This window comes from Micrasema longulum, unplaced genomic scaffold, assembly GCF_059751315.1.
Source record: "Micrasema longulum isolate JH-2025_06_02 unplaced genomic scaffold, ASM5975131v1 h1tg000401l, whole genome shotgun sequence".
NCBI lineage: Eukaryota > Metazoa > Arthropoda > Insecta > Trichoptera > Brachycentridae > Micrasema > Micrasema longulum.
This window is the reverse complement of record NW_028277601.1, coordinates 342,965-369,292: the sequence shown is the minus strand read 5'-3', so window position 1 is coordinate 369,292 and position 26,328 is coordinate 342,965. Positions and strand designations below refer to the sequence as shown.

General features: G+C 32.0%; 1 protein-coding gene across 9 annotated transcripts in view; it reads right to left on the bottom strand.

Moving 5' to 3' along the window:
- The window catches only part of LOC148281909 (RNA-binding protein 38-like), a 110,943-nt gene that overhangs the window by 27,780 nt on the left and 56,835 nt on the right, over positions 1 to 26,328 (bottom strand). For 4 of the 9 annotated variants that reach the window (XR_015822233.1, XM_088225915.1, XM_088225916.1 and 1 more), the window contains exon 3: positions 22,788 to 22,847. The exons of the other annotated variants lie outside the window; for them this stretch is intronic. Coding sequence is in view for 3 of the 4 variants with exons in the window: in XM_088225915.1 (XP_088082041.1) it covers positions 22,788 to 22,847 (60 nt within the window). In the remaining variant the exon portion in view is untranslated. The remainder of the gene's footprint in view (positions 1 to 22,787; positions 22,848 to 26,328) is intronic. 9 annotated transcript variants of the gene reach the window in all.

Genomic DNA, 26,328 nt, shown 5'->3' with positions numbered 1-26,328 from the left:
CCATTACTTATCTTCTCTGTTGTGTCGATCAATATTTCCGCGTGCACAATAAAATTATAGAGAAATTAACAGATTGCTTTTTTTTTTACCTTACATTTGTGTTATGATTATATTTTTTTCTGTTATGATTATATTTACATCGCGCTCGGCGAAAGTGGGGCATAGTGGGGGGATTTTTGGACACAATCCAAAGTATTCAAATATGATTCTACGCTCCTTCTGGACTATTCTTAATTCAATGTATTTAGGTAATTCAATCATAAAACCATACATTTTTCGTTTTTCAGGAAGAAAACTAATTATTTAATCATCACTATCATCATCATCATTCCCTTTCCGCACCTAACAGTGCACGGGGTACTTCATTGGTACACCAATCGCAGCGTATCTTGATCATTTTTGTTTCTTGATTAGGTAAGATAATCAGTCTCACGCTTCAGGTACCAGTCCAGGGACTATGAAATATTTCTAGAGTAAAAACACCCTTTTAAATAAATATTTTATATCAACCATGCCGGGAATCGAACCCGAAACCCATTGCAAGGCAGGCAAACGCGCTGACCATTACATTACATGAGGTTAACGGTTCCACATTTGAAATAAACGAAAATGTTAGTAGATATTAGATGTACGAATGGGTAAATTACTTAAAATCTTTGTTCTGTAAAATTTTGTACGTTCGTTTGTCCTCAATATTATTTATGTATGTAGCGAAAAAAACATAACAAATAAGTTGAATACTTATTTTTAATTTATATATCTACTTGGTATATCTACATGCTATGTTCTTATCTGTTATAACAGTCAACGTAGGAACTACATTATCAGGTATACCATTATCATTTATATAGCCTACCGCCTATACGTCACCGTCATACCTACATCCAATGCCATTTTAAATAATTATTTTGATAAATCACGGCAGTTTGTGGAAATTATTGCAGTAAATCATTTGAGATTAACAACAAAATAAAAATTTACATTCACAAATGCTCGTCATGAAATTTCTGAAGCTTGTAAAATTTATGAAAACTGAAATTATTAAAAATGTTCATTTTGGTTTAAGTGAGTTTAACCATCTTGATAAGACGAAGTGCGTCCTATCTAGCTTATTGTCAAACCTCACAATTTTGTATTATTTTAGGCTTAATTATTTGTCTATCAATATTTTTACTTTCCTTTTTGATACTAAGTAGAAGCTAATATTCAAAGTATCCGAATATTTACTCGAAATATACATTGTTTATTTTTATTTGTAGGTAGGTACCTACTCTATGAAAAGACAGTGCAAAGGTTTGCTAAAATATAAAAATATCAGTTTGTTTTATCTATCCATTTAAAAATCAATATAAATAAAGTATAAAAATTTAAAAATTATTCTAGGCGTTCCCTAGTAGGTAAAATGGTTCAGCCGGATGAATCTCGTCCACATGATGAAGGGTTTACTTCACAAAAGTCAACAGATGAGGTAACGTGGATGTTCAAACATAAGTAGAACGGTGAATGTTACACCGTGTGTAGAGTGGCCATTTAAACCGGCCAATGGCAGGTCTTAAAACTTGTAAATACCTAAACTTCCTTGTTACATTCTAAAAAATGTTTTCCCTCTCTGTTGCAACAAATTTTATCACCATCTTCGTCATTCCGTTTCCGCATCTAATGGTGCATATGACACTACATTGGTACACCAATCGTAGCGTATCTTGATCAGTTTTGTTACACGAAGGTAAGATGATCAGTCTTACGCTTCAGGAACCAGTCCAGGGGCTATGAAATATTCTAGTACGAAAATAGCATTTTAAATAAATATTCCATATCAACCATGTTGGGAATCGAATCCGAGACCTCTTGCAAGGTAGGCGAACGCGCTGACCATTACACCACGAGGCCGACGACAGCAAATTTACATATTTATAACTCCCAAGGTAGGAAATCCAGCCTGTCTGTAAACATTTGGACATACTAAAAACATTATGATTTTTATTCGTGTTAGTTTCACAAACAGTAGTCACCAATCATGAGTCAGAAAAATGAATATTTCATTACCAGCTGTGAGTAACAACAGATTTCTACATAAAACGAATGAAAATGCTTGAATGCATGAAAATCTGCTACAAAACCATGACTTAAGTACCACACCTTACTAGGTACTGGCAGCTTAAAAAATAATATCATGCTTATATAAGTATTAAAGAATATGTTTTAGTTTTGTTGGAAAAAAATTAACGTAGCTTTATCACCTTCTGTAGCTCAATCACAAATAACTATCGACGTGCTTAAAAACATGCTAAGCATTTGAATGAACAATAATGAACATGCTTAAATTATCGCAGTCATAAGTCAACGTGTGTGTAATCTCTAAGTCAACGCTCGTGTCGATTTGTTTTTAGTTTTCCTCGTAAATAATACAGTTCATTGTGAAAAAATCGGCGTTTACTATAAAAAATAATACAATAAATTGCATTTGAAAAAAAATAAGGATTATCTAATACAAAAAAGTGAAAATTTTTATTACAATTACTATGGCGACTGCATTTCTTGACATTTGGCTTGCCAACCGCCGACTAAATGCAATAAACAGCATGATGAATGATAAATAAATAAATAAAAATAGTAGTTTTTGAATATTTTCCATATTTACAATATGTGATTGCGCAGCAGGATTATACGTCGCGAAACGTAAATATTGTGACATTAATTATTAGGTGTTCACGGATGTTCCATTGTGATCGCGAATACGATAAACAACCATGTGAGAAATTGTTATTACGTCGCTTATTAGCACGTCGATAGTTATTTGTGATTGAGCTACTGCTTTATATTTTTATGTATTTCTTCTTGCGGTGCCTTGTCAGGTTCCCCCTACGTTAGCGATCACTTAGCGAAAACATCTTGGTAGTGCGCTTCTATTAGATTCTGCAGCCAGGACAACTGCTTATTGTGTATTTAGTTTTTAATAAATATTTTTCGCAGGACGTGATATTTGCAGTTCACAATAGAGTCCTGGGGGGCAATTAAAAAAGGAAGTTAACAGGTTATCATCAAATGCCTGTGACGTAAAATTTATATACATCTACGATTTATTTATTTATTTTACAGAAACAAACAGTCGATAATGATATAATAACATAAAAAAGATACGGTTTAAAGACAGACCAGCAAAGTTTCTAAATAAAAATCATGCATATTAAATTGTGGTACAACAAAAGGGTGTGTTTATGTGTATTTGTATGAGAGTAAGTGTAGAGGTGCGTTTGTGTGTATTTGTGTGGGAGTAAGTGTTCAGGTGTGTGTAAGTGTGAGCATCATTAAATAGCAAGTGGGATCGTATCGCAGCCAGAAATAATCAGTCTTAATTTATTTTTAAATAAATTAAGGTGCGTGTTAAATATATCAATAGATGAAAAAAAAGCATTATAGTTAGAGCAAGAACGATAGAGGAAAGAGTATTGTGCATAGTTAGTGCTACAGACTGGCAGATGGAATAAATACTTATTTCTTGTTACGCGAAAGGGGACATTAAGATTAATTAGGAAGAGTAGGTTAAAAGAGTCTACTTTATTATTTAATAATTTATATAAATAGCATAATTCAGATGTTTATATTTGTACGAAAATTTAAAGCATTTTTATCGGTAACCCGCGATTCAACATACGTATTTATAAAATAAATTGTATGCATATTGTATTTTTTTTGAGAAAACTTAGTTTTACTTTGAAGAAAAAATGAAGAATAAATGTTAACATCTCATTGTAATACGGCCCTGGCACCGACGCGACGCCGACGCCGACGCTAGCGTATGGAAGCGAGGTAAAGAATCTGAAAGGTAAGAATGAACTACGGCCGAATAGTGTCGTAAGGCGATCTATCAGCCGAATGGTAAAACTATTATAGATGCACAAATGTCAAGATTCGTGCAGTATGCGAGGCTGAAAACTGGGTGCCGCGTTGGATTGAACATTAGGGTGGGCCGATTTTTTTTTTCCGAATTTTGAAATGAAAGAGGTCTAAAAAGTTGCCCTTTGAATTGCTCGGAATGCAAAAAATATTTAAAAAAATATTTGATACTACTTTTAGCCCTCAACCAGAGTTTGAAGTTTTCGAAAAAGTCAATTTTTTGCGCTAAACCGGCTGTCATTTCGGATATAAGTAAGAAAATCATTCCAATTAAATTTTATAATGTGCATTAAATCTTATTAAATAAGCGTCCAATGGCGTGAGTTGCACTTTGTTTTGTAGTAAATGGGTGGCATTGTTTTCGTCAATATTAGTCAGGCGCTCAACGGAATCAGTTCCGCGGAGTGTATTTTTTTTTTGCATTTCAGTAGTTTTAAAACGTGTTCGAATTTGTTAAGTGATTAAGTTATATCTTTACTAACCAAAAAATAATTGCATCAATATTTATAATTAACAAAGTGTTCAGACAGTTATAAACTTCAAACCTCGGTTGAAGTAGTATGGAATATTTTTTTCAATAATTTTTGCGTTCAATGTGATCCAATATGCAGCTTTTAAGATTTTAGACTTCACTTTGATGTCTAAAAAAATAAAAATCTTCATACATCATCGGCCCACTCTATTGAACATGTAGACTAATGTAGAGCGAATGGACTGCAGAAGAATCACTTATAATGTGATATTCTATCCTCTCATTCGTTTGTATTTTGTAATTTGTTTTGCGAATAACGACCCACGTTCCGATTTATACGAATGTATATTACGTAGATAAAATATGTATATTGTAGTATGTTTTATCCAATGCAGCTAAATTAAACATAATAAATTGATATGGTAAATATCAGGGGATGCCGTAGATAGCAAATGTGTACCTATATTGGCAAATATGGCAGCTAATAAACCGATAAATCCTCACTGAATCAAATGATTTTGGTTTTAATTAGTCATAAACTCGGTGGTGACGTGTGACGTCGCTCAGTATTTTTTTTTTCATTGATAAACTCTTTACATTTTACATACATTTAACAAAATATTTTTACTTTTAAAATGCACATTCTACTGTTAATAATAATATTTTTAACATCTTTTGCAAAGGTTTTCTGAGTTTTTTGTTTAGTTTTGTCTGGTAGTTTATTGTAGAATTTCAGTTCATTGTTTATTAGTCTCGACTGTCCTTTTCTCATTTTAAAAGGTTGTTTATAATATTTTTCTGATATTCTTGTATTGTGTTCATGTTTACTACCGTTTTTTTCAAGTTTTAATTCTTCGTCTACAATTACATCAGTGGCTAATTTATTAATAAATTTTAAGGATTTTAGTTTAAAGAGTTCATTTACATTTAATTGTTTAGTTTGTTAAAAAAGTTATTTAGTTGTTGTGCGATAGGGTAGGTCATATACTAACTTTAATATTATATTTTTCTGTATTTGTATGTAATCATTATTATTGTAGTCTGCACGTAAAAAATCTTAAGTGTTACTAAAGTTGTGTTCATAAACCGCCGTAGAATGCAACTATCCTCGTTTTTTTACTTTTAGAATTTATTTTTTGAGTAGTTACTTAGTAGTGCATCAGTGGTCATTTGCATTGACCCAAAAACTACATTAAATGTGTAGAGTTCTTTTCCTCAAAGCTATCTGCAAATATGTCATTAATAATAGATCTAACTTGCATTAGTAATTATGGACTGCTAAACAGTGGGTAGGTAATCATTAAATCAGGGTTCTATAAAAATGGAGCTTAGGTGTAATTTAAATTCGATTAATTGGAGATAAGATCGAAAAATTACTGCGCGGATAGAATATTGTATCCGAACGAATAGTAAAAATCCATAATAAATATTGGAACACAGACAAAGCATTCCGTTTTGCTCATTAAACAGCGGACGCAAAGTGGTAGCATATTTATTTTATTATTTCTACCTGTCATTTTATGATTGCAGGTCACGTGACGGGTAGGGAGTGGGAGGCAGGGGGAGTCCGCGAAGGATTGACCCAGAATTGATTTAGTGATGTGCCTGTGTACCTGCATTGGGCGATAAAGCCGTGGAATGACCTTAGGGTTGTCCTCTCTGGTCAAACATATCGATCGGTACGGCGGATACTCCATCACGCAGACTTACACATTGTCATTGCATTACACGATCGTGTAAAGCACGGATTATCGACATTCGCCGCAAAATTGGATGAAAATTAAGTTTACTCATTCGATACCCGACAATAATTAGTTAATAAAATAAATACGTAAAAAAAAATATTGATTATTTTTTATTTGTTTCAATAAGCTATTTTATGTATATTTGCAATGAGTATCCTTAAAATATATATGTATAGCACATAGCACATAATAGTAAATGAATAAACTCAAATTCACGTCTGTTCCTATTTGGTAAAAGTAATGGTAGGTATTATCTCTCCCTGAAGTTGTATTCAAACATTATCGTACCAAGGAATACTGGAAAAAATATGTCTATTCATGACACTGTATCAGAAATAACGGTTTTCTAATAATTAAATTTAAATAATAAAGGTAACATAATCCGAGTAATGTTATTGCTTGTCAATTTTGTATGTTTACGATGTGTTTAAAAATTGATCAATCGATATTTTTATCGTCATTTTGAAACAATATAAAGACGATTGATCTCAAAATCGGATCATAATAATATCATGTTTTATTATGTGGGTTAGTTCTTTGTGATATTATTAGATTAGTTTATAAAATAAGAATTGTTGATTTATGAAGTTCGTTTATTTTGGTGGTTGCTAACAATTGAACTGTTCCGACATTCTAAATGTTTCGGCGCGTTTAGGTTTATCTGTAAACAAACGCAGATGTAGTAAGTCGTTAGTGGTCATTCTGCGCTGCGCAACACCCTGGAGCGCGAGACCAGATTCTCGCAGCTGGCTCGTTGGAATACTGCCAACCCTCAACTGAATTTCACCTCTAAGGCAGATTACCCTTTGTTTAATGTTTTCTTAAGTAAAACTATTGGCTTTGGCTACTAGTTTTCCATCTCCGCAAAAAAAATCACCGAAAACGAAATTGAACAATTTCGAAAGTCGTGACAGGTGTTTCGGCTTTTACGGGTATTTTTTTCATTAATTTTGTTTTGCTAGACAAAACGAATCGCCCGCGTTTAAGTGCTCAAATGTCGAGGTACGTGCATAAAGCAAATCTGCTACACGGTTTAGACATTAAAAATAATAATTTAGGCAATTCATCCTATGAAGAAGGATTTATGAAGGATAATTCAATAACTAGACATAAAAACAATAATTATAATAACAAGATAGGATGACAAGATATTCCTCTAACGTGAATTACTCTCTCACTTCTGTTCAATGTACTTCATAGTCCTAACGCTCCTATATACCTGCGTGAAAAATTTCAACGCTTATCAGTTCAGGGTTTACCTCTTCGTTCTAATTCTCAAGGCACTCTCTTAATACCCATCCACAATTCCTCTTTCTTCTCTAACTCATATAGTGTCTATGCGGCTCGACTGTGGAATCATCTCCCATCCACCATCAAAGATGTTACTACATAATCTCTGTTTAAATCACGTCTGAAGAAACATCTCCTTTCTCTTCCTTAATTTCTCCTCCTTTCCTTTTTCCTCTTTCCTCTTTTTTCCTTTTTCCCATTGAGTAATAGTTTTGATTTAAGGTAATTTATAAACAAATACGTTTATTTCTATTTTTATATATCTTTAGCTTTTTAATATTTTTTCTATTGAATATGTTCTGTAAATTGAATTATAAAAATAAAACTTTTATTTTATTGGTTGGTTGGAAGAAATTGCCATTTGGCAATAAGCCGGCCAATGTACATATAACATTATGTACAAAAAGTTAAATAAATAAATAAAAATAAATTACTACGTACCAAAAAGGAAAACAACTTTGGCTAAGAGGCATTAATTTCTCTGAGGTAGATCCAAAGATTTTTAATTTACTGGATCAGGCGACAAAGAAGTCTGAGTCATTTTCAAAATTCAAATCTGTTTTGAGTAATTGGTTTGCTCGAACGGGAATGGATTACTGCTATAGAATGTGGAATTACTGGTGAACGACCAATATAATTTATAAATGTCAAATGCAATAAGTGGTATAATGTATAAAATATAATATGAATGTGTATATGCGAATATACTCGTGTATGTATATATGTGTGTATGTATAGTTATGAATGCATTACAAGTACCCCCGGGCCTGTTCACAGGCATGAGTCATTCCTGACTGTGTCGCTATAAAATGTGTCTCTATCCCCCATAAATGTATGCACAATGTTATCGATAAATAAAATAAAAAATTAAAATTTCTAGTTGACACAAGACACAATTAAGAAAGGGGTACTGAGTTAGTTTGGGCATGTACTCGTAGATGGTTAGAAAAATAACAGCTAAAATAATTTACGGTGTGGATGCAAAAAACGAGGAACTTGGAAAAGTTACGGCATGACGACATAAGAAAAGAAGTGATTGTTGAGCGAGTCGATAAATTAAATAAATAAAAGTTAAAATAAGTTGTTTTTTTTTCAAATTTAAAAATTAGCATAAATAATAAAACAAAATTGTAAAAGTTATACGTCATTTGAAAGAAAATTTTCTGCTTTATAAAGCATCATATATGATGTTGCATTTCTTTTTACGTTGCATATATTATTTTATTTTATTACAAGCCTTCAAAATGGAATTTCAAATCGTCGAAAGTGAGCATATTCGTAACCTCTTTTTGTTCGCATTTAATCGAGGTAGTAAAGCTGTTTGCGATATATGCGCTGTGTAGGGTAAAGATGCTATGAATTATTGTCTCATTTGCTGTAAAATCAACGAGAATACATTTTTGACGAATTTGTTCTATTTTTTTGGTTGTGTCCTCTTCATTTCGAAAATACGGACACAACTTATGTTAACACAGAAATTTATTTATAATTGTTAATAAAAAATCTAATTTTAGACCTTTTATTGAAAACGCAATACAGAAAATTGTCAAAAACGAGTATTTTTAGGGAAAAATTAGAAGTAAACTACTTAAAACTGTCAATAATTAAACATCAGTGCCGTGTTTAAATTGAATACAAAAAAAAGTTTATGCTGTCCTTATGATCTCAATAGTTTTAACACATTAAAAAAAATGTGTTTTTTAACCTCTACCTAATGTTCAGGGTCGAAATAACATTTTATATCATTAGCTAAATCCCGAAAATTAGCATCAAATTATTGTTAGTGGAAAAGAAATATCTTGAAGATCCGTTACGCAGGTACAAAAAAAATATTTTTGTAATAAAAAAAATATTTTGTCAAAAAATACGATTATGACAGATTAGTTATCATATAATATTGAGGGCATTGCGTCTTCAGGTTCGATTTAATGTTTAACTATAACCCAGAAAATATTTAAACTCACAAGAATAAGTATTTTTTTAAGTTGCATGTTTTTTTTTGGGCTGTTTAAAGCTATTAACTTGAAAGGTTAGAGTTTACATGTAAAAGCTACTTGTTCTACAAATAACCTATTTATTTAAAAGTTTTCGGTAGTTTTGTGTCTATCGCTCGATACCTACAATGTTGTTATAATTAGTTCGATTAGAAATAGGCATTTTCTTCAGCATAATGGCGTCTATTGTTTGTCTCCGGGTGTCATAACAGAAACGAGTGACGAAGCGAGATCATCGTCCAACTGTGATCCAATAAGCATTGTCTTCTGCCAAACTTCTCAAAGTTGGCGAGAGAGCTGACATTGCAGGTTCAAGCTTGAGCAATGAGAAATATTTTAGAGCGAGAAGGCGGTGGATAGAGCCAATACTCGTAGCACGGCATGTAAAACGGCAGCCATTATAGGTAGGAATTAAAATCATGATCTTGAATATACTGTTTTATTTTTCATCATCTTCATTTTTTATTGCCTTGTCCGTACTCAATGTAGCAAAGGGCACTGCATTGGTACGATAATCGCAGCATAAATAATATTAAACCGACTAGACCAGCCCTGGCCAACCCGCGGTCCGCGGCGCCCTTACGTGCGGCCCGCGGTCATGTATAAAGATTTTTTTTTTAGAACTATTAAATTATGAGAAAGCATTTGAGGTGTTCAGTTCCCTATTTGGTGTTGATGTTTTCACTGTTTCAGAAACTTTACAAATGGACTTAATAGACCAGCAATGTAATATTGAACTAAAAAATATATACGCCACGATTCCAAAAACCGAATTTTATTGTAAGTACATAACAACAAAAAATACTGATGTTTTGCCCAAAAAAATATTGGTGCATTTGGATCTACATACGTTTATAAAGCTTTTTTCTAAAATGAAACACAATAAAAATAAAAATAGGGCATCAATAACAGACGTAAATTTAGAAAACCAGTTAAGGTGTGCAACTTCGACTATTGAAATAGATTCAGAAAAATTGAGAAAGCGAAAAGAAACTTAAATCTCGCACTGAAAGAAGTGGTCATTGAAAATTGGTTTTATTTAAAATAAAATTTGCAAAGTTGTTTGTTGAATATGTCTTAATCAAATTTTGAATGTTAAAAATGTTCAATACTATACAAATACATTTTTCTGTCGGTTTAATGTGTGTTTTCTTTTCACATCCGGTTGTGTTATTGTTTTTTTTTCACAGTTACCCTGATGTACTTGCATTGTATTTTATATTTTATAACACTTACAAAAAATCAGTAAGTATGAAATTCGTTGTAAGCAAAAAATGCAATTATTTTCATACGATGTCTGTATGTGCGACCCTTGGGAAAATTTCAGGTCGTCAATACGGCCCGGCGTGCAATTTGGGTTACCCAGGCCTGGACTAGAAGGTCTGATCTTTTCTATATTCCTAAAATTAAAACTAATCATCGAAAACATTCTACCATCCCTCGTATATTTGAAACAATGAAAAATATTTGTTATAGTCTAGATATGTTTAACACCCCATATATAGGTACAGAAGAAAACTAACGAGCTTGATTCAGAATAACAGAGATTATAAGTATTGTTTTTTTTTTGCTCTTTATTTCTCGTCATCAAATCAAATGCAATTTTATACTTCTACTTTCCTGCACTTGTCCTCCAAGACTCCTCGTCACTTTCTTTATTTTCTTTTCCCACTCTCTCCTTGTTATATAACAAAAATTGGAATATTCCCATTTTTTTTGTTTAAGGATATTGTTTTAATTACCTATCATTTTATTTTTTATATTGTTTAAACCGTCTCGTCTCTTTATTTTATTAAAATTAAGTAAACACAATTATGTAATTGGATGGCAGGCCCTACTGTTTATTAGATTCTTTAAAATTTTATTTTATTTATTTAGAATACAAACATGTACAGGCTAAATGATTTTAAATAAAGACTATGAAAAAAAATGAACAAAAAAAAGTAGGGCCTGACATCAAACATGTATTCACTTAATTGTAATAAAATAAAGCGACGATGGTTTTAACCACATACAAAATAAAATGCTAAGTGATTAAAACAATATTATTCAGATAAATAAAAAAAAGGAAATAGGGACAAAACAATGAGATGGTGGAAAGGAAAAAGAAAGAAATTGATGAGGAGTGGTGGAGGATGAATGGAGGAAAGTAGGGGTGAAAAATTGCATTTGATTTGATGGCAAGAAATAAATAGCAATAAAAAAGACAAATCGTCTTTTCTCTGTTATTCTGAATTAAGTTTGTTAGATCTCTTCTGTGCTTATTGAGTGTTAAATATATCTAGTCTATTAAAATTATTAACTTTATCACACATACGAGGGATAATAATAATAATTAAAATCAAAATAATAATAATGGTTTATTAACAAAAATTACAATTTATTTGTCTAACATACTTAGATGGTAGAATGTTTCCGATGATTAATTTTTATGTTAAGAATATTGAAAATATCAGACAGTCTACGTGGTCTGGAGGGGACACGGTAAGTAAGTAGATTAATTAGTTCTGGGGAATCAAATTTATTATTAACAATTTTGCAAAGCAAGATCTGAATCTCTTCTTTTTGTTAATAAATCAAGGTTATGCAATTTCAAAGAAGTTAAACATTTTACCAGTGAATCGGTTTGTATTTGAAATAAATAAAATCAAAATAGTAATGTTCATGACGGCAAGACGATCAGTCTCACGCTTCAGGCGTCAGTGCCGGAACCATACAATATTACAGTAAAAAATCACCTGTTTACTAAATATTTCTCTCCACTCGATTGATTTTATAGGATTTTTATCTGACGGTAAACAGTGACAATAAAACTGTTAACAGTATTATTACTTGCCCAGTGTTTAAGTTATATTCCAAACACACAACTTTAGCTTTCATTCCATTCGGATCCGGACGCGATAAATTTATAGTATAAAGAAGTTTTTACAAAATAACTTTATCCTTGAATAGGACTTCGTAAAGAATGGAACGTACATAGTCCTAGAACCTACTTTGAAGATTCGTTTTTCATGTATTTTAATATTTTGTCATGTATATTTGCGAAAATGTACCTTATTTTTAGTTCTCATTTTTGCTTTATTTTTTTGTTATTGTTGCATCTTGAAAACATTGTTTAAAACAAATCAAATGATTAATTCCAGTATGAATATGGCGATTCAAATGTGAAAGCGCTATTGGTCAAATAAATAAGTGGAAGTGCACCAAATATTTTGAATTGGTAACTTATATTTAAATATAATTTATAATATCATTAAAATAGGATCCCACCAAAAATTGTCAATAAGTAACTTAAATCAAATTAATTCTTGTGTTTTTGAAACGAGTGGTAAATTTATATTAGACAAAGATCACTTCAAAATTTTTACCAGCGAAAATATTAGTTATAAGGCCTTACTTATAAATCGGGTATAAAGTTAAGCTTGAGAATAGTGGTAGAATAATGATGGTACAGCAAAAATTATTACTTATAAACCTCGCTTAGAGTTAAACTCGGTTTAAATCTGGGATTGCGACCATAGAAACTTATACGTGCACATTATGTGGTTTAACGCACGCGATTAAGCACGCGATCAAAAGCGATGTCACAAGTCATATTTTTCGGTAATCAAAATGGATAGTTTATCAGTTTTTTTTTCAATTTTAAACAAAGTCCTGCGACCTTCTCAATGCGATTCAAGTGATTTTTAATAATTAGTTTTAATAATATCATTTTTTTAAAATGTTTATTGTGTTTTAATTCATTGTGAAAAAAAGAAACACGAATAAACTGTAGAAATCGTTTTTAACTTCTCTTCTTGCTAATTTTGATTTCTTTTTCTAACGGTTTTCTCCGTGTTCTCCATTAAACTGACAATAGTCTCGATTTGACTTTGACGTTTGTTTTTTGTTGTTATAAAAGTTACTGCGCACGCGCACATATCAGTGTTGACGGTTCAAAAAAATTAAGCGTGAAATAACCTGTGAATTGTTATTCTAGGTAATAAATATTTTTACAAGTAGGCTTTTTTTTATATCGGCTATAAATAGTTAAACCGGGTATAGTTGTTTCTTAATGTAAACCTGGTATAAGGAAATCTAATAAGTAAGGCCCATATTCTAATAAAACCAACTGGTCCAAGAAGTTTAAAAATTTGAAAATTGTTTTCAGGCGTTGCCTAATATGTGAAATAATACGATTATATAAATATCTTCAGAACAATAAAGTTTTCAGCTCTTTAACTCCACTAAAATCAATAGAATTGAAGAAATATGGATGTAGACATAGGCAAAATGGTGAATGTTGTTGTTTTTAATAATTTAACTGTTTTCTAAAACGGATGTAAATATTGTCAATTGTGGAAGGAAAATATAAAATGCTGATAACATCGGAAAATGGGTACCTAACTAAGTAGATTATAAAATATATCCATTGATATTATGAGCAGCAATTTTTAATTAATACGCTTTTTTGCCCCTTTTCCACGTACAAAACAAACATTGATCGAAGAGATAGCGTTCATTCGTTCGAGTATAAATATTATTGCATAATTAAATATCAAGAGTTATGAGTAATGAGTTATATTGATTTATTCCGTTAAAAGAAAATATAATCGACATGTTAGTTTTAGAACGCCCATTGCCTTTAGGACGGGGGCGTTCTTAAAGTGACACTTCTCACCCTTTTGTGATCCAAATGTTAATACAATTGATATTTACAATCTTTATGATGTGAAGTAAACTACTCAATTATTTTATGTATAAATAAAATGATGAATGCGTGATTACGAGTGCCATGTTACAAACTATAGTGAAATGGTACTACATTTCTCAGCCATCAATGTTTATTTCCAGTGGAATTAAAATAATATTGATAGAGTTTTGGAAAAACAAAAGTATTTGTTGAGTGCCGACTCAACATGGATTTTCTAGCGAGTAGGGTAAAGTTCACAGGCATGGTTCGTTTCTGATTGTGTCACTATTGACTATGTCTCTGTCGCAAATAAATGTATGTACAATAATAAATTGAAAAATGAAAACACACAAGCATCTAAATTTGTTGCAACAGAAAGAAAAAAATATTTTTGTGTAGGGTATAGGGAAGTCTAGGCACTTACAGAGTTTATGACCTGTCATTGGCTGGTTTAAGTGGTCACTTTACACAGTGTGTAACATTTACCATTCTGCCTATGTTTAAACATCCACATTTCCTCAACTCTTCCATCTGTTGACTTTTGTGAAGTAAAAGAGCTGAAACCTTTATAATGTGGGTGAGAATCATCCGGCTGAACCATTTCACCTATTAGGCAACGCTTGAAAAATTTTTTTTTACTTCTTATACCATGAGAGGTCACATGCCCTGTAAATGCCTAGACTTCCATATTCCCTTCTCAAAAATGTTTTCTCACTCTCTTGCAAACCTAGATAACTTTTAATGAAAGAAATCCAGCCTGTCTACAAACATTTGGACATACTCAAAACATTGTTGATAAAAGGGTATTTGTCTTATGTTCTGAAATACCCCGAATTCCTCTTAATAATTTCTTATCTAGTAAAGGCTATCTTTTATTGAATAATAGCGGATTTTTATGTATTCCTGTAGGCCAAATTTTTAATAAAAATAAATAAAACGTAATTGAGAATGAAGGGAAGAATTAAAGGGTGCCCTTTCGCGGTATATTTTGTACTGCACGCTCACCGAAATCTCCCTTTAACTGCCGAATGTTCCAGGATATTTGTAGAATTCGTCACCAAATTGCCCTGTTATTCTGAATTCTAACGAAAGTGGTTAGATTTTTTATCAAGAATCTTTAAGAAATTATTTTATTATTTAATGTTATTTTTCTTATGTTGGTGACACGTGACACCGAACTCGCGCCAATGTTCAGAGTGAATTCGGGTGTCATGAAAGGGTTCAAGCCGTTCACGCTCTTTCTGCAAAATCTCTTATCAGTCTAATATTCCTTGATTTCGGCCCGAATGAAGATAGCCACAAATTAAATTTGATTATTTTTATTTTATTAAAGTAAATCAGTATTATTTGTAAAAGATAAAAATTCATCAAATAGTACATCAAGAATTCGAAAAAAACGATTAGTCGATTTATTTGTCAAAAATCAAACAGTCCACACTTCACCAAAAAGTTTGCAGATTTACTATTGTTTTGACAAAAAAAACTCGAAACGATTCCTTACACAACATTAATGCATATTATGGCCTTCAAACGCTCTGCAAGCTAGTTCATTTTGATCTCATGATATTATCACATTTATTGTGTATTTTGCATAAGATTATCAATATCAGGTGTTGCAAATTAGCTGCGTATAAGACTGATACTTTTAAATTTATATAATACCCTCTTTTTATCATTTCTTGCATAGGTTCATCAACCGCAGCATGTTATGACCATTTTTGTTTTCCGAAGGTAAGAATATCAGTCTTGCGCTTAATATTCTAGTGTAAAAACAAATCTTTAACTCTTGTATGGCTGTGATGTCACACTAGTCTACACACTATACAAAACTTGATGAATATCTCTTATTTTTTTTAAATGATGTAATTGTATTTTTTGTAATCTTCAAATGGACATTTTCACACCGGATTTGGAAAGTAAAATTTGTGAACCTAAAAAATATTTATTCTTGCTACGCGGAGAATTAATGTGACGCCAATTCAGCAATAAATATGTACAAGAGAACGAAGATAGCACTCATAAGATGAAAGACAGAGACGCTGTTCTGCATTCGGTGTTTGTGAGAAAAGAGATTCAGTCGGTTATTGACAGTGATGGGGAGTGCACGCACGCACGTAAGATGACCGACGTATTTACGATTTTCAATTTATTTTCCTATAATTGGGCTAAATACATGCTCATTTTTATAAATTATGAAAAAGGAATTATTAATCAGTATTTAACATGCTTTTTTTTTGTTTTCAAATGTTAACTTTGGAATATTCCGTTTTTAGCTTGTGGTAACACGATGTAACATCACCGCGCGCAAAGGAATTATTTACCACAGTCTTTTGATAGAAATCAATATTTCATGTCGGGAATTGAGGCCCAGACCTTTAGCATGGTAGCCAATTGTGCTGACCGTCGTATCTCCGACAAGTTTTATTTATTATTTTTATTTATTTATTTATTAACGGACATTGTCCATGTATACAATTTATAGGGTATAAATATTACAATAAAAGAATAGTTTAAATATTTAAAAAAAGAAAAGAAGCATTGACAAACATAAGGGACATCAAGACAAGATCTGCACTATTTATTTAGTGCTCGTTTAAATCGTTGTAAACTTAAAGCAAAAAAGTTTAGATCTTGTCTTGAGTTAATAATACGACAAAGACGGGTCATTGGAGAATCAAGCTCATAGTTTGTTCTATGCTGATCGATGAACAGTACGTCATTGTTTCTCAATCTACGAGTCGAAATATTGAATTTTACTTGACCCAGTAATGATGGAACATCGATTATACCATTTAGTATGCCGAACATATATATGGAGTCAATATTAGTTCTACGTTTTTGTAGACTAGAAATATTTAACATTGACTCTATTTCTGCATAAGAATAATTATCTCTCTCTAGTCCAAGCATCCACGCTAATTTTCGAAGCAAGCGATGTTCGACTGATTCAAAATAGTCTTGTAAAGTTTGAATTATTTTAAGAATTTTGTTGTCGTCCGCGAAGAGCCAAAACCGAGAGTAAGACATCATTAATAAACAAATTGAAAAGCAGGGGTGCCAAATGAGCACCCTGAGGTACACCCGATGTCACATCAACACCGGTTGATAAATAGTTATTTATCCGAACATTTTGTTTCCTACCAGTAAGATACGATTTAATAAATGAGAGTAATGGATCTCTTATTCCCAAGGCATGCAATTTATATATGAGAATTTTATGATCTACTTTGTCAAATGCCTTAGAAAGATCTGTATAGAAAACGTCAATCTGCTGACCATGTTAGAAAAATCTGTATGGAGAACGTCAATCTGCTGATCAAGTTAGAAGAATGTAATAAATTATCCCCCGTCAAAATCTTGGCACCCCGAGGACTACCTCCTAAGAGTTTCAGTGTTACTGAAAATTTCTAACCTACATAAGAAAGATAGATATAATTTTAATAGAGCAATATCTTAGATACATTTCTTCGGGAATATATTAAATTCGGAAATTAATATACAACAAGAGACACGCTTGTTTCGTAAATGGCATACGGGATCTGAAAACTTAAATAGAACTGTCATGTAACGATGTTTCAGATAAACTTATGTGCTTGAAATGTTTATGTTTTCCTGGTTTTCTTAATTGAGTGTGGAAAACGATTTGGGCTCTGTCTTAAAATATTATACGCAGACAGCATTTCTTGAAAATGGTGAACCTTAAGAAATTATGATTTATTTCATCAATCCCCTTTTCCGCACACACTGGTGCATTGGGCACTAAACTGGTAAACCAAATGCAGCGGACTTTGATCACTTGTTACACAGAGGTAATGTGATCAGCATTACGCTTCGGGTGCCAGTCCAGGAACAATGAAATATTGAAGTTTAAAAACCTTTCAAAATTAATATTTCATGTCTACTCTACTAGGAATCGAGCCCAGGAACCTTGAAAATGGTGGGTGAATGCGTCAACCACTACATAACGAGGCGGACTTATCTCCACTGGATTTCCGCATTCAGAATTTTCACCTGAGAGTAGCTATCGAGGCGAGCACACTCGTCCCGGGTTTTTATTCTATTTCACAGAAAGAAATGCATTGTTCATCCGCCTGGATACAGAGAGCTATTAAACTAAGCGTAATATATTGAAAAAAATATAATTATTTATAATTTCAACAGAAATATAAAAAAATAATTTTGATACACATATTATGTTTTCATCACCATAAAAACACATAAAAATGAACAATCAATCGAGATATTTTTTCCACGTTCTCGCCGAAATTCGCTCTGATGTTAAATTATAAAGGATAAACTCGAAAAATATGCAAATAATGTATTTTGGAAAAAACTACGACCAACAATGTTTTGGTTCTTTGCAACGTTAGCTATCTAGTCAGCTATCGCCAACTGTTACATGCTAAAAAAAAATCGGGCATTGGGCCCTCCTGGCTATGTTTTATTGGTCCTACGGGCCTCGGTTGATTAGGATCTCGGGTACGTAAAAATATCGACTATGTAGGTCTCGGATTTTTTATTTGTCATATAGAGCAGTCTAAATGAGGTAAAGAAGAGTATCTCACTTAAAATAATGCTACCAAAATCAAACATAATTTACTGTTATATTAAATATCTACACAAAAAGTTTGGTTAGTAGGTAAGTGGTTAAAATTTAAAAGTGAAGAATCAGAACAGTCAGCTGTCGTCAACAATAATATGATAGTAAATTCGGTCCTTAGGACCTTAATCAATCGGTCATCTTGGCTTTGTTAAATCAGCCCTACTAATAAAACTTTCCAGGTCATAAGCCCTGTAAATGCCTAGACTTCCATATTCCCTTGTCAAAAATGTTTTCCCTCTCTGTTGAAGTAAATTTAAATACTTTTCTAAGGGGTTCACGGGCCTTAAGTTGATTTGCACTTAAGGTATCAGTTAATTAGGATCTTGGATGTGCTATATTAGATATCCATAATACAAATTAAAAACAATATTCATTAATTTTGGGGGTATATATGTTATCCATAATAATAAACATATATTATGTTATTTAGGATACAACTGAATAATTTTTGCAATTTTTAAAAGAACATTAAATTTATTGTTTTTTTATAAATTTCTTCTCATTGTCATTTAAATTTTCTTAGAAAATAAAAATATTCCGAAATTAAGATCGAAGTTTTAATAATAAATTTAAAGAAAATGAAAAATATTCTTGTAGACTCAATAAAAAAATAAATTGAGAGTTAAATATCATTATGATAATACACGCATAGATAAAATTGATTATATATTAATTATTATTTATTTGTCGCCGCGTTGCACACGCAGCATAGAGTAAATAATTTTAAAAAGAGCAGCTCATTTTCTAAATATAAAATTCAAGTTTTGAACTTTTTGATTTTAACGTTTATTCGACTATCCGTTCTTACGGTTTGAGCTTACGGATATTCAATTACCGGGATAGAGATTCGCGCCGTATACGCAGATAAAGTTTGTACTAGAAGAAGTCATTAAAAAAATTGTCCTTTCGCTTTATTTGTGTAGTAATGCGACAATCCAGAAATAATAATATTATGGATTTTAGTTAGGTAGTAGGTATGTATAATGTACGCATGCTGCTAATAAAAATATTATTCATAATTTAAATAAAGAAATGTATTTAGTAAAATTAAGGTATACTAGAATTGACGTCGAATTGAAGCATGCCAACAAACAAGTAAAATCAGCAAGAAAAAGTTTCGATGACTTTTATGATGTAAACCTCGCTTGTTTTTTGTGCTATGATCGCTAAAACGTCGTAACTGAAAGAAACAGTATTTTACAGGAGAACACTTCTTTCTCACAATTAATAAGGAATAAGTATTCTCGCATAACATATTTAGGTTACGATGTTTCAGCGATCATGGCTCGATATTTACCTTGAAGTGCACAAATTAGCGGAACCGAATATTCGCCAAGTTCGGTGGCCGCGGGGAACGAACCGAGAAAATCAAGTCCGATTACTTCGAATACCGCCATGTCCTAAGCGAGGCTTTCGCGTATATGTGCATTATGCAGTCTCGCCCGAAGGTCGGTATTAGAATAATTCAGTGTTTTCTCCCAAATCCTTAGAGATCGTAGGCAGTGTAAATATTTATGTCTGTACTGGCGGGGCGCGAGCTAAATATAAACAAACAGAAAACAATGATTCACTGCCGGTTTACAACAATTACAGTGCGAAGAAAGGAGAATGGAGAGTAATCCGAAACTCTCTAGGCGAACAAAGAAGTCCGTCTTTTGTCAGAGGAAAATTACACCGAGGCATTACCACGCAGGTTTACTCTTGTTACTGCTGTCCGCTCGTCGCTCGTCGCGTCATATCCTGCAGCTCGTTGAATCACTCAACACGGTCAGTTGCTCGACAAGATTAGGTTAGAAAATCTCGAAGCAATCGACCACTCGTACACATCAATATTCAAATTGCTGAATTATTCTCAACTATGAGCAAAGCCGGTCTGACTTTTCTTCATACAGAGGTATTTACGCATTTTCACCATTAGCGGGTCTCTTTTGCTTTTTTGATATACTGTTCCTTGTGAGCTGGGACCATCCCAAAACCCAGAAAAGTTTTCTCTGCCGTCCTCGGACATACGGTTCACAAATATGATGAAACATTTAAAAAAAACGGGAAAGCTACTGACACATAAAAAATAATTCAAATCCTCTTTTTAAAAAAAATTAAATCGGTTTAGTTTTGGGGTGCAGAAAACGGGACAACGAAACATTAATTTGGTCAATTTTAGTAAGTAATCAGTCCGATGTGCAGTTGTCTTTTCGCAATATTGGGGAGGCATTTGCGACTGAGTGACAGAAAAACTGTGTTCAAATATCTGTTCATCAAATCTCTGACACCGCCTATCCTCTCAAAGAATTTTATTAAATATTTCCCCATGCTTAAAATCCTGAAGGAAATCGATATGTATTGAAATAAATGGTAGATCGCATAAACTACGAATATACATATTTTTCTTTCAGTTCAATACGTACTTTAAATATTTATCTTTCAGTTCAATACGGACACAAAAGCGTTGAATCGAAAATTCAAGGTGTTACAAAAACTAATTTTCCTCTCTTACCAGATATAATACAATTACAATTTACAATTGAGAAAACATCGAGTTTCTTGTCTATTTGGAGCGTTTTACTACGACTAAAAATTTGGATTATTTCATTGATTCGGAAGATATGTCATGAAAAATTCATATATTTTTATTTGATAAAAAACGTGTGATACATCGAGTAAGCTGTTTATTTCCACAATTGTCCGCTTTTTAGCTGATGAAGTTTCGTGATCCATAAAACTTAAATGAAAAAATCATTAATTAACATATTACAACAGAGATGAAGAACATTAAGGAGAAGATAATATAGAAGTCTAGGCATCTACAGGGCTTATGACCTGTCAATGGCTGGTTTAAGTGACCACTTTACATACTGTTTTACATTCACCATTCTGCCATATTCGAACATCTATATTCCTTATTTTTCTTTCATCTGTTGATGTTTGCGAAGCGAATTCAGTCCTTGTCTTAAAAAATTTGGACAAACTAAAATATTGTTGAAAATCATTAATTTACTTTTAAAGAATCCGTTTCGGGCGTTCTTCTTCATAATCTTTGAAGCAAACATCTGGCGTAGCTCGGGAGTACCCTTTCGACTCCCGTTGAGAAAAACCCTTGTCTTTAAATTATAAGATAACATGGTAAATAGATGATGTCTACTTACGAGACTGAATTAAAGAATGCATAATTATAAAACGGTACATTTCATCAATAATCCATTTGAAAGATAATAATAACGCACCAAAAAAGTTTGTTTGTTTTTTTATGTGATCCAACTTGCCTGAAAAAAACAGATTACTAACTATTAGTGCCGAGTTGTTAAGTGTCGGTACTTCACGAATCCGTCTCAGTTTCAACACCTTCCTAAGAGTCACTTACTTATCTTATGCGCCTAAAACAGTGTGGGGAAAACATCAAATGGTAAACACAAAGCCAACCACACGCCACACGTGACTACTTCATCAAACTTACAAGTAATAAATATACCCGATTAGAACTTACTAAGAGGGTATGCCGCGGAAGAGCGGAATGACGAGTAGATATTTGAATGTATTTTTTTTATGTCGCTCGTTGAAATGAATTACCAACGTCCAGGACGTCGAAAATCTGATGCTTTGTAAAGTAGGCAAGTGTGGCTCTCAGGAGGTATCCGCAAGCCAACCGTATCGCCTTCGCTTGATGACAATTGTCACCGCGAAACCGGAGGTACAAAAAACATTTACAAAAAGTGCAGCATAGGTTATACAGTACTAAACATATTTTAATAAAAAGGGACAGCAATTTGCATCAATGTGATTCGAATATGAATATTCCTATTGAAAAGTGATTTAAAAATGTATAATGTTGCGAGGGAATAAGTATGTGTAGGCTGTAAATTAAATCATATAAAAGCATTTATGTATTGTGATAGTAAAATATTAAAAATGTACGATTTGAAAATGCCTTTTCAAATTACATATTCTACACGAAGCATTAGCGAAATGTCATTTATTGATTAAATTGTATTAGAATAAATACTCTACATTATTTGAAATTTAATACTGTTAAAGTGATGCATTTTGAAAGATACGAGTACACGTACATACGATACAGGTAATAACAAGCTGTACAATACACCAAGAAGGTTTCTCTTACTTTGTTCTAGAGCGTCAGATTGTCTCGACGAAGGCCTGGACAGTGACACAGGACACCAGACTATAAACAAATAGACACAACCTATTATAACCAATTCTTATAACATTATTATTTGAGACACTTTTATTCCATTCACGATACCTCAAATTTACAACTGCAACGATAATGTTTTCTAACTACACAAACTACCGATATTTATATGGTAATTGCCAATCGCTCCACAGTCCAACGGTAAGATCTCGAACTATAGGGCAGAGGGTCCAAAACTCAATGATGTTATTACCATTAAAATGCAAGCGAAGTCAATAAGCTTACTTACCGCACTTTCTAATAAAGTAGATATCAAAATAACACGAGTCACTATCTAGGCAACCTACATGGTTTTGTTGAAAATTATAGCGTACACCAGAAGCTCAATTAAAGTGGTGAATTACAGCACAGAATACCCAGTAGCTCAATCACAAATAACTATCGACGTGCTAAAAATATGTCAAGCATTTGAGTGATCACAATGAACAATAATGAACATGTTTAAGTTATCGCAGTCATAAGTCAACGAGTGTGTAATCTCTAAGTCAACGCTCGTGTCGGTTTGTTTTTTGTTTTTCTCGTAAATAAATACAGTTCATTGGCAAAAAATCGGCGTTTACTCTAAAAAATAATGCAATATATTTCATTTGCAAAATAGTGAGGAGTATCTGATACAAAAAAATTAAAATTAAATTACAATTAAATTGACATTTGGCTTGCCAACCGCCGGCTAAATGCAATAAATAGCATGATATTTAATAAATAAATAAATAAAAATAGCAGTTTTGGAATATTTTCCATATTTACACCGGTGAAATTCAAATGTGTGATTGCGCAGCAGGATTATACGTCGCGAAACGTAAATGTTTTGACATTTAATATAAGGTGATCGCGAATACGATTAACAACCATGGTGAGAAATTGTCATCGCGTCGCTTATTAGCACGTCGAAAGTTATTTGTGATTGAGCTACAGGACTGATTAAAACACATTCTTAATAAAAATTTCAATGTTCGACTACATTTTAAAAAAATATATAAGTTTTTAAATAACTACGTTTTTAAACAGCTAACGTTAGGCCCGATAATGGATGCTGCAATGCTTTTAGAATCGTCAATAAGTTAGACGATCAGTACACAATAAAAAAATAGTATTATGTCATCGGTAAACTAATACTGTTTTTATGTATATTACGGCAGAAAGTTAATACATTTACATACATACTATATACAAGGGTGATGGTGTACAGAGTACAGGTAGATAAAGGGTAAGTTCTGTGCAAGTTGGTTAGGGAAAGAGTGGGTAAAGTGGCCCATTGGGGATTCACCAACTACAACTACTAATACCTGTACACTGTACACTACTGTACAGCATAGTAAACCACTAGCCCTCCACACTAACAGACAGTCTAATCACTTAAATGAAAGTGCTGTCAATAACTGATGAGGTTTTCCCGCCACTACTCCATTCTCGGTGCGGCTTTTATGTTTATTTTATACACAATGTAAGAAATAATTTGTTATTTTTTTACAAAGCGACTGATGAAGTGTTTGAAGAAAACAATTATTTCAAAATAAACATTGTCGGTACGAGTAGAAAGTTCTTCAGTAATATTATTTTATAGCTTGTAATAAAAAAATTAAAAAAAGAACTAGTTATACCTCTACAATTTACACATACTAGTTATACTCGGCTGTAGTAAAATTATTAAATGGTTTGTAAAAAAAATAAAAAAATATTTGCAATTATAATTTTCACTAAATCTTACGGCCATCTTAACAGGTTTTTATTTCTAATTAATTAATAAATTTTCATTCACAACTACATCAGCCTTCACTATAAAAATACTTTACTTCTTATTAGTTCGTAAATGGTTGATAGTTATTTGTTAAAATTCCGAAGCGAATTATTTGTCTTGAATGTTATAATTACAATAAAGCTTTTAAATAATTGTATCTTTAAGATATTTATTTTTATGTTGAACATACATAATCGGCCTTACTTTATAAACCTGGTATAAAGTTACGCCTAGACATAGTGGATAAATAAGGATGGAAATACCATCCGTATTCTACCACCATAATAAGGATGGTATTTCCATCCTTATTCTACCACTACGCCCAGGCGGAATTTTGTACCAAGTTTATGAGTACGGCTCAATATAATTTAACCATCACACTGAAAAGGTTTTTATTTATTGTTGAAAAATAAACAATATTTATACTAAAACCAAAATACTTAAATGTTAATTATTCATAACAATGATTAGAAAATGCAACAATAATTATTTAGATAATAGTTTTGCATTAAAATATTATGCTACCGTACTTAATATAATATCTTGATAGATTGCAAAACTATTAAATAAAAACTAAATTTGTGGTTATTCATTACCGCTTATTTTTTATTTTTTCTACCGACCTGTTTCAACTACACTAGCTTCTTTACCGTAGTATAGTTAACTAATTTAATCTCAAAGTTAATTATACCTTAATAAAGAAGCGATTGTAGCTTTAAAACCGGTTAGTAGAAAAAAAAATGTGGTTAAAAACAAAGATGTTTTTTTATTCATGTTATTAAATAATATGTTTTCACATAAAATTTTCACTTTGATTATAAGTAAAAAAGAATATTATACTTTTATTTGTATTCTAATGCTATGTAAATAAATATTGATAACTAATGTTGATGCGATGATTATAAGTATCTAAATATTCAAATGGCCTTACTTATAAACCAGGCATTAAGTTATGCCTAGCCATAGTGGTAAAATAAGAATGGGAATACCATCCTTATTCTATCACTATAATTAGGGTGGTATTCTCATCCGTAATCTAGCACTATACCTAGGCGTAACTTTATGCCAAGTTTATGAGTAACGCCCCATAAATGTTATATTAACCTTAAAGATATTATTACCTCGTGGCACACTTAATATGACCATCCAATCAACTGACAATAATTCATATAAAATATTTAATATACGTAGAAGTATTTCTCTTTTGTTTGATCCCACTGAGGTAGTTTAATATGTCAAATAAAAATTATTGCCTAGTTAAATATGCACGAGGTAAGTATGGGAAAGTAAACAAATGGAAAAGGGATAAAAAATATCCCTTTATACCGTATTAATAGTAATTATTAGGTACTTGTTTTGATTATGATTACCGCTTTTTATGTTCCGCCTCCTGTTATCAATTCATTAACATCAAACATCGCTTTTTATATCGAATAATTATACTTATTGGTAATTGCTCTGACTGGTTTGCGGCGTTTGTGCTCGGGTAGCAATTAATTATGTCACATTTCTAATCGTGAAAGTAATTGGAGTGAAAAGTGTCACTTTTCACACTAAAAAACCAGGGAATTAAAGTGATAAAGCCATATGAAAAAATGGAAAACAAACCAAATAATATAAATTGAATTTGTTAATTATAACAATCTAGTTTATGATAATTTATATACATTTAAAGGTATTGTAATTACTTAGAAAATGTGATAAGTCACGTTT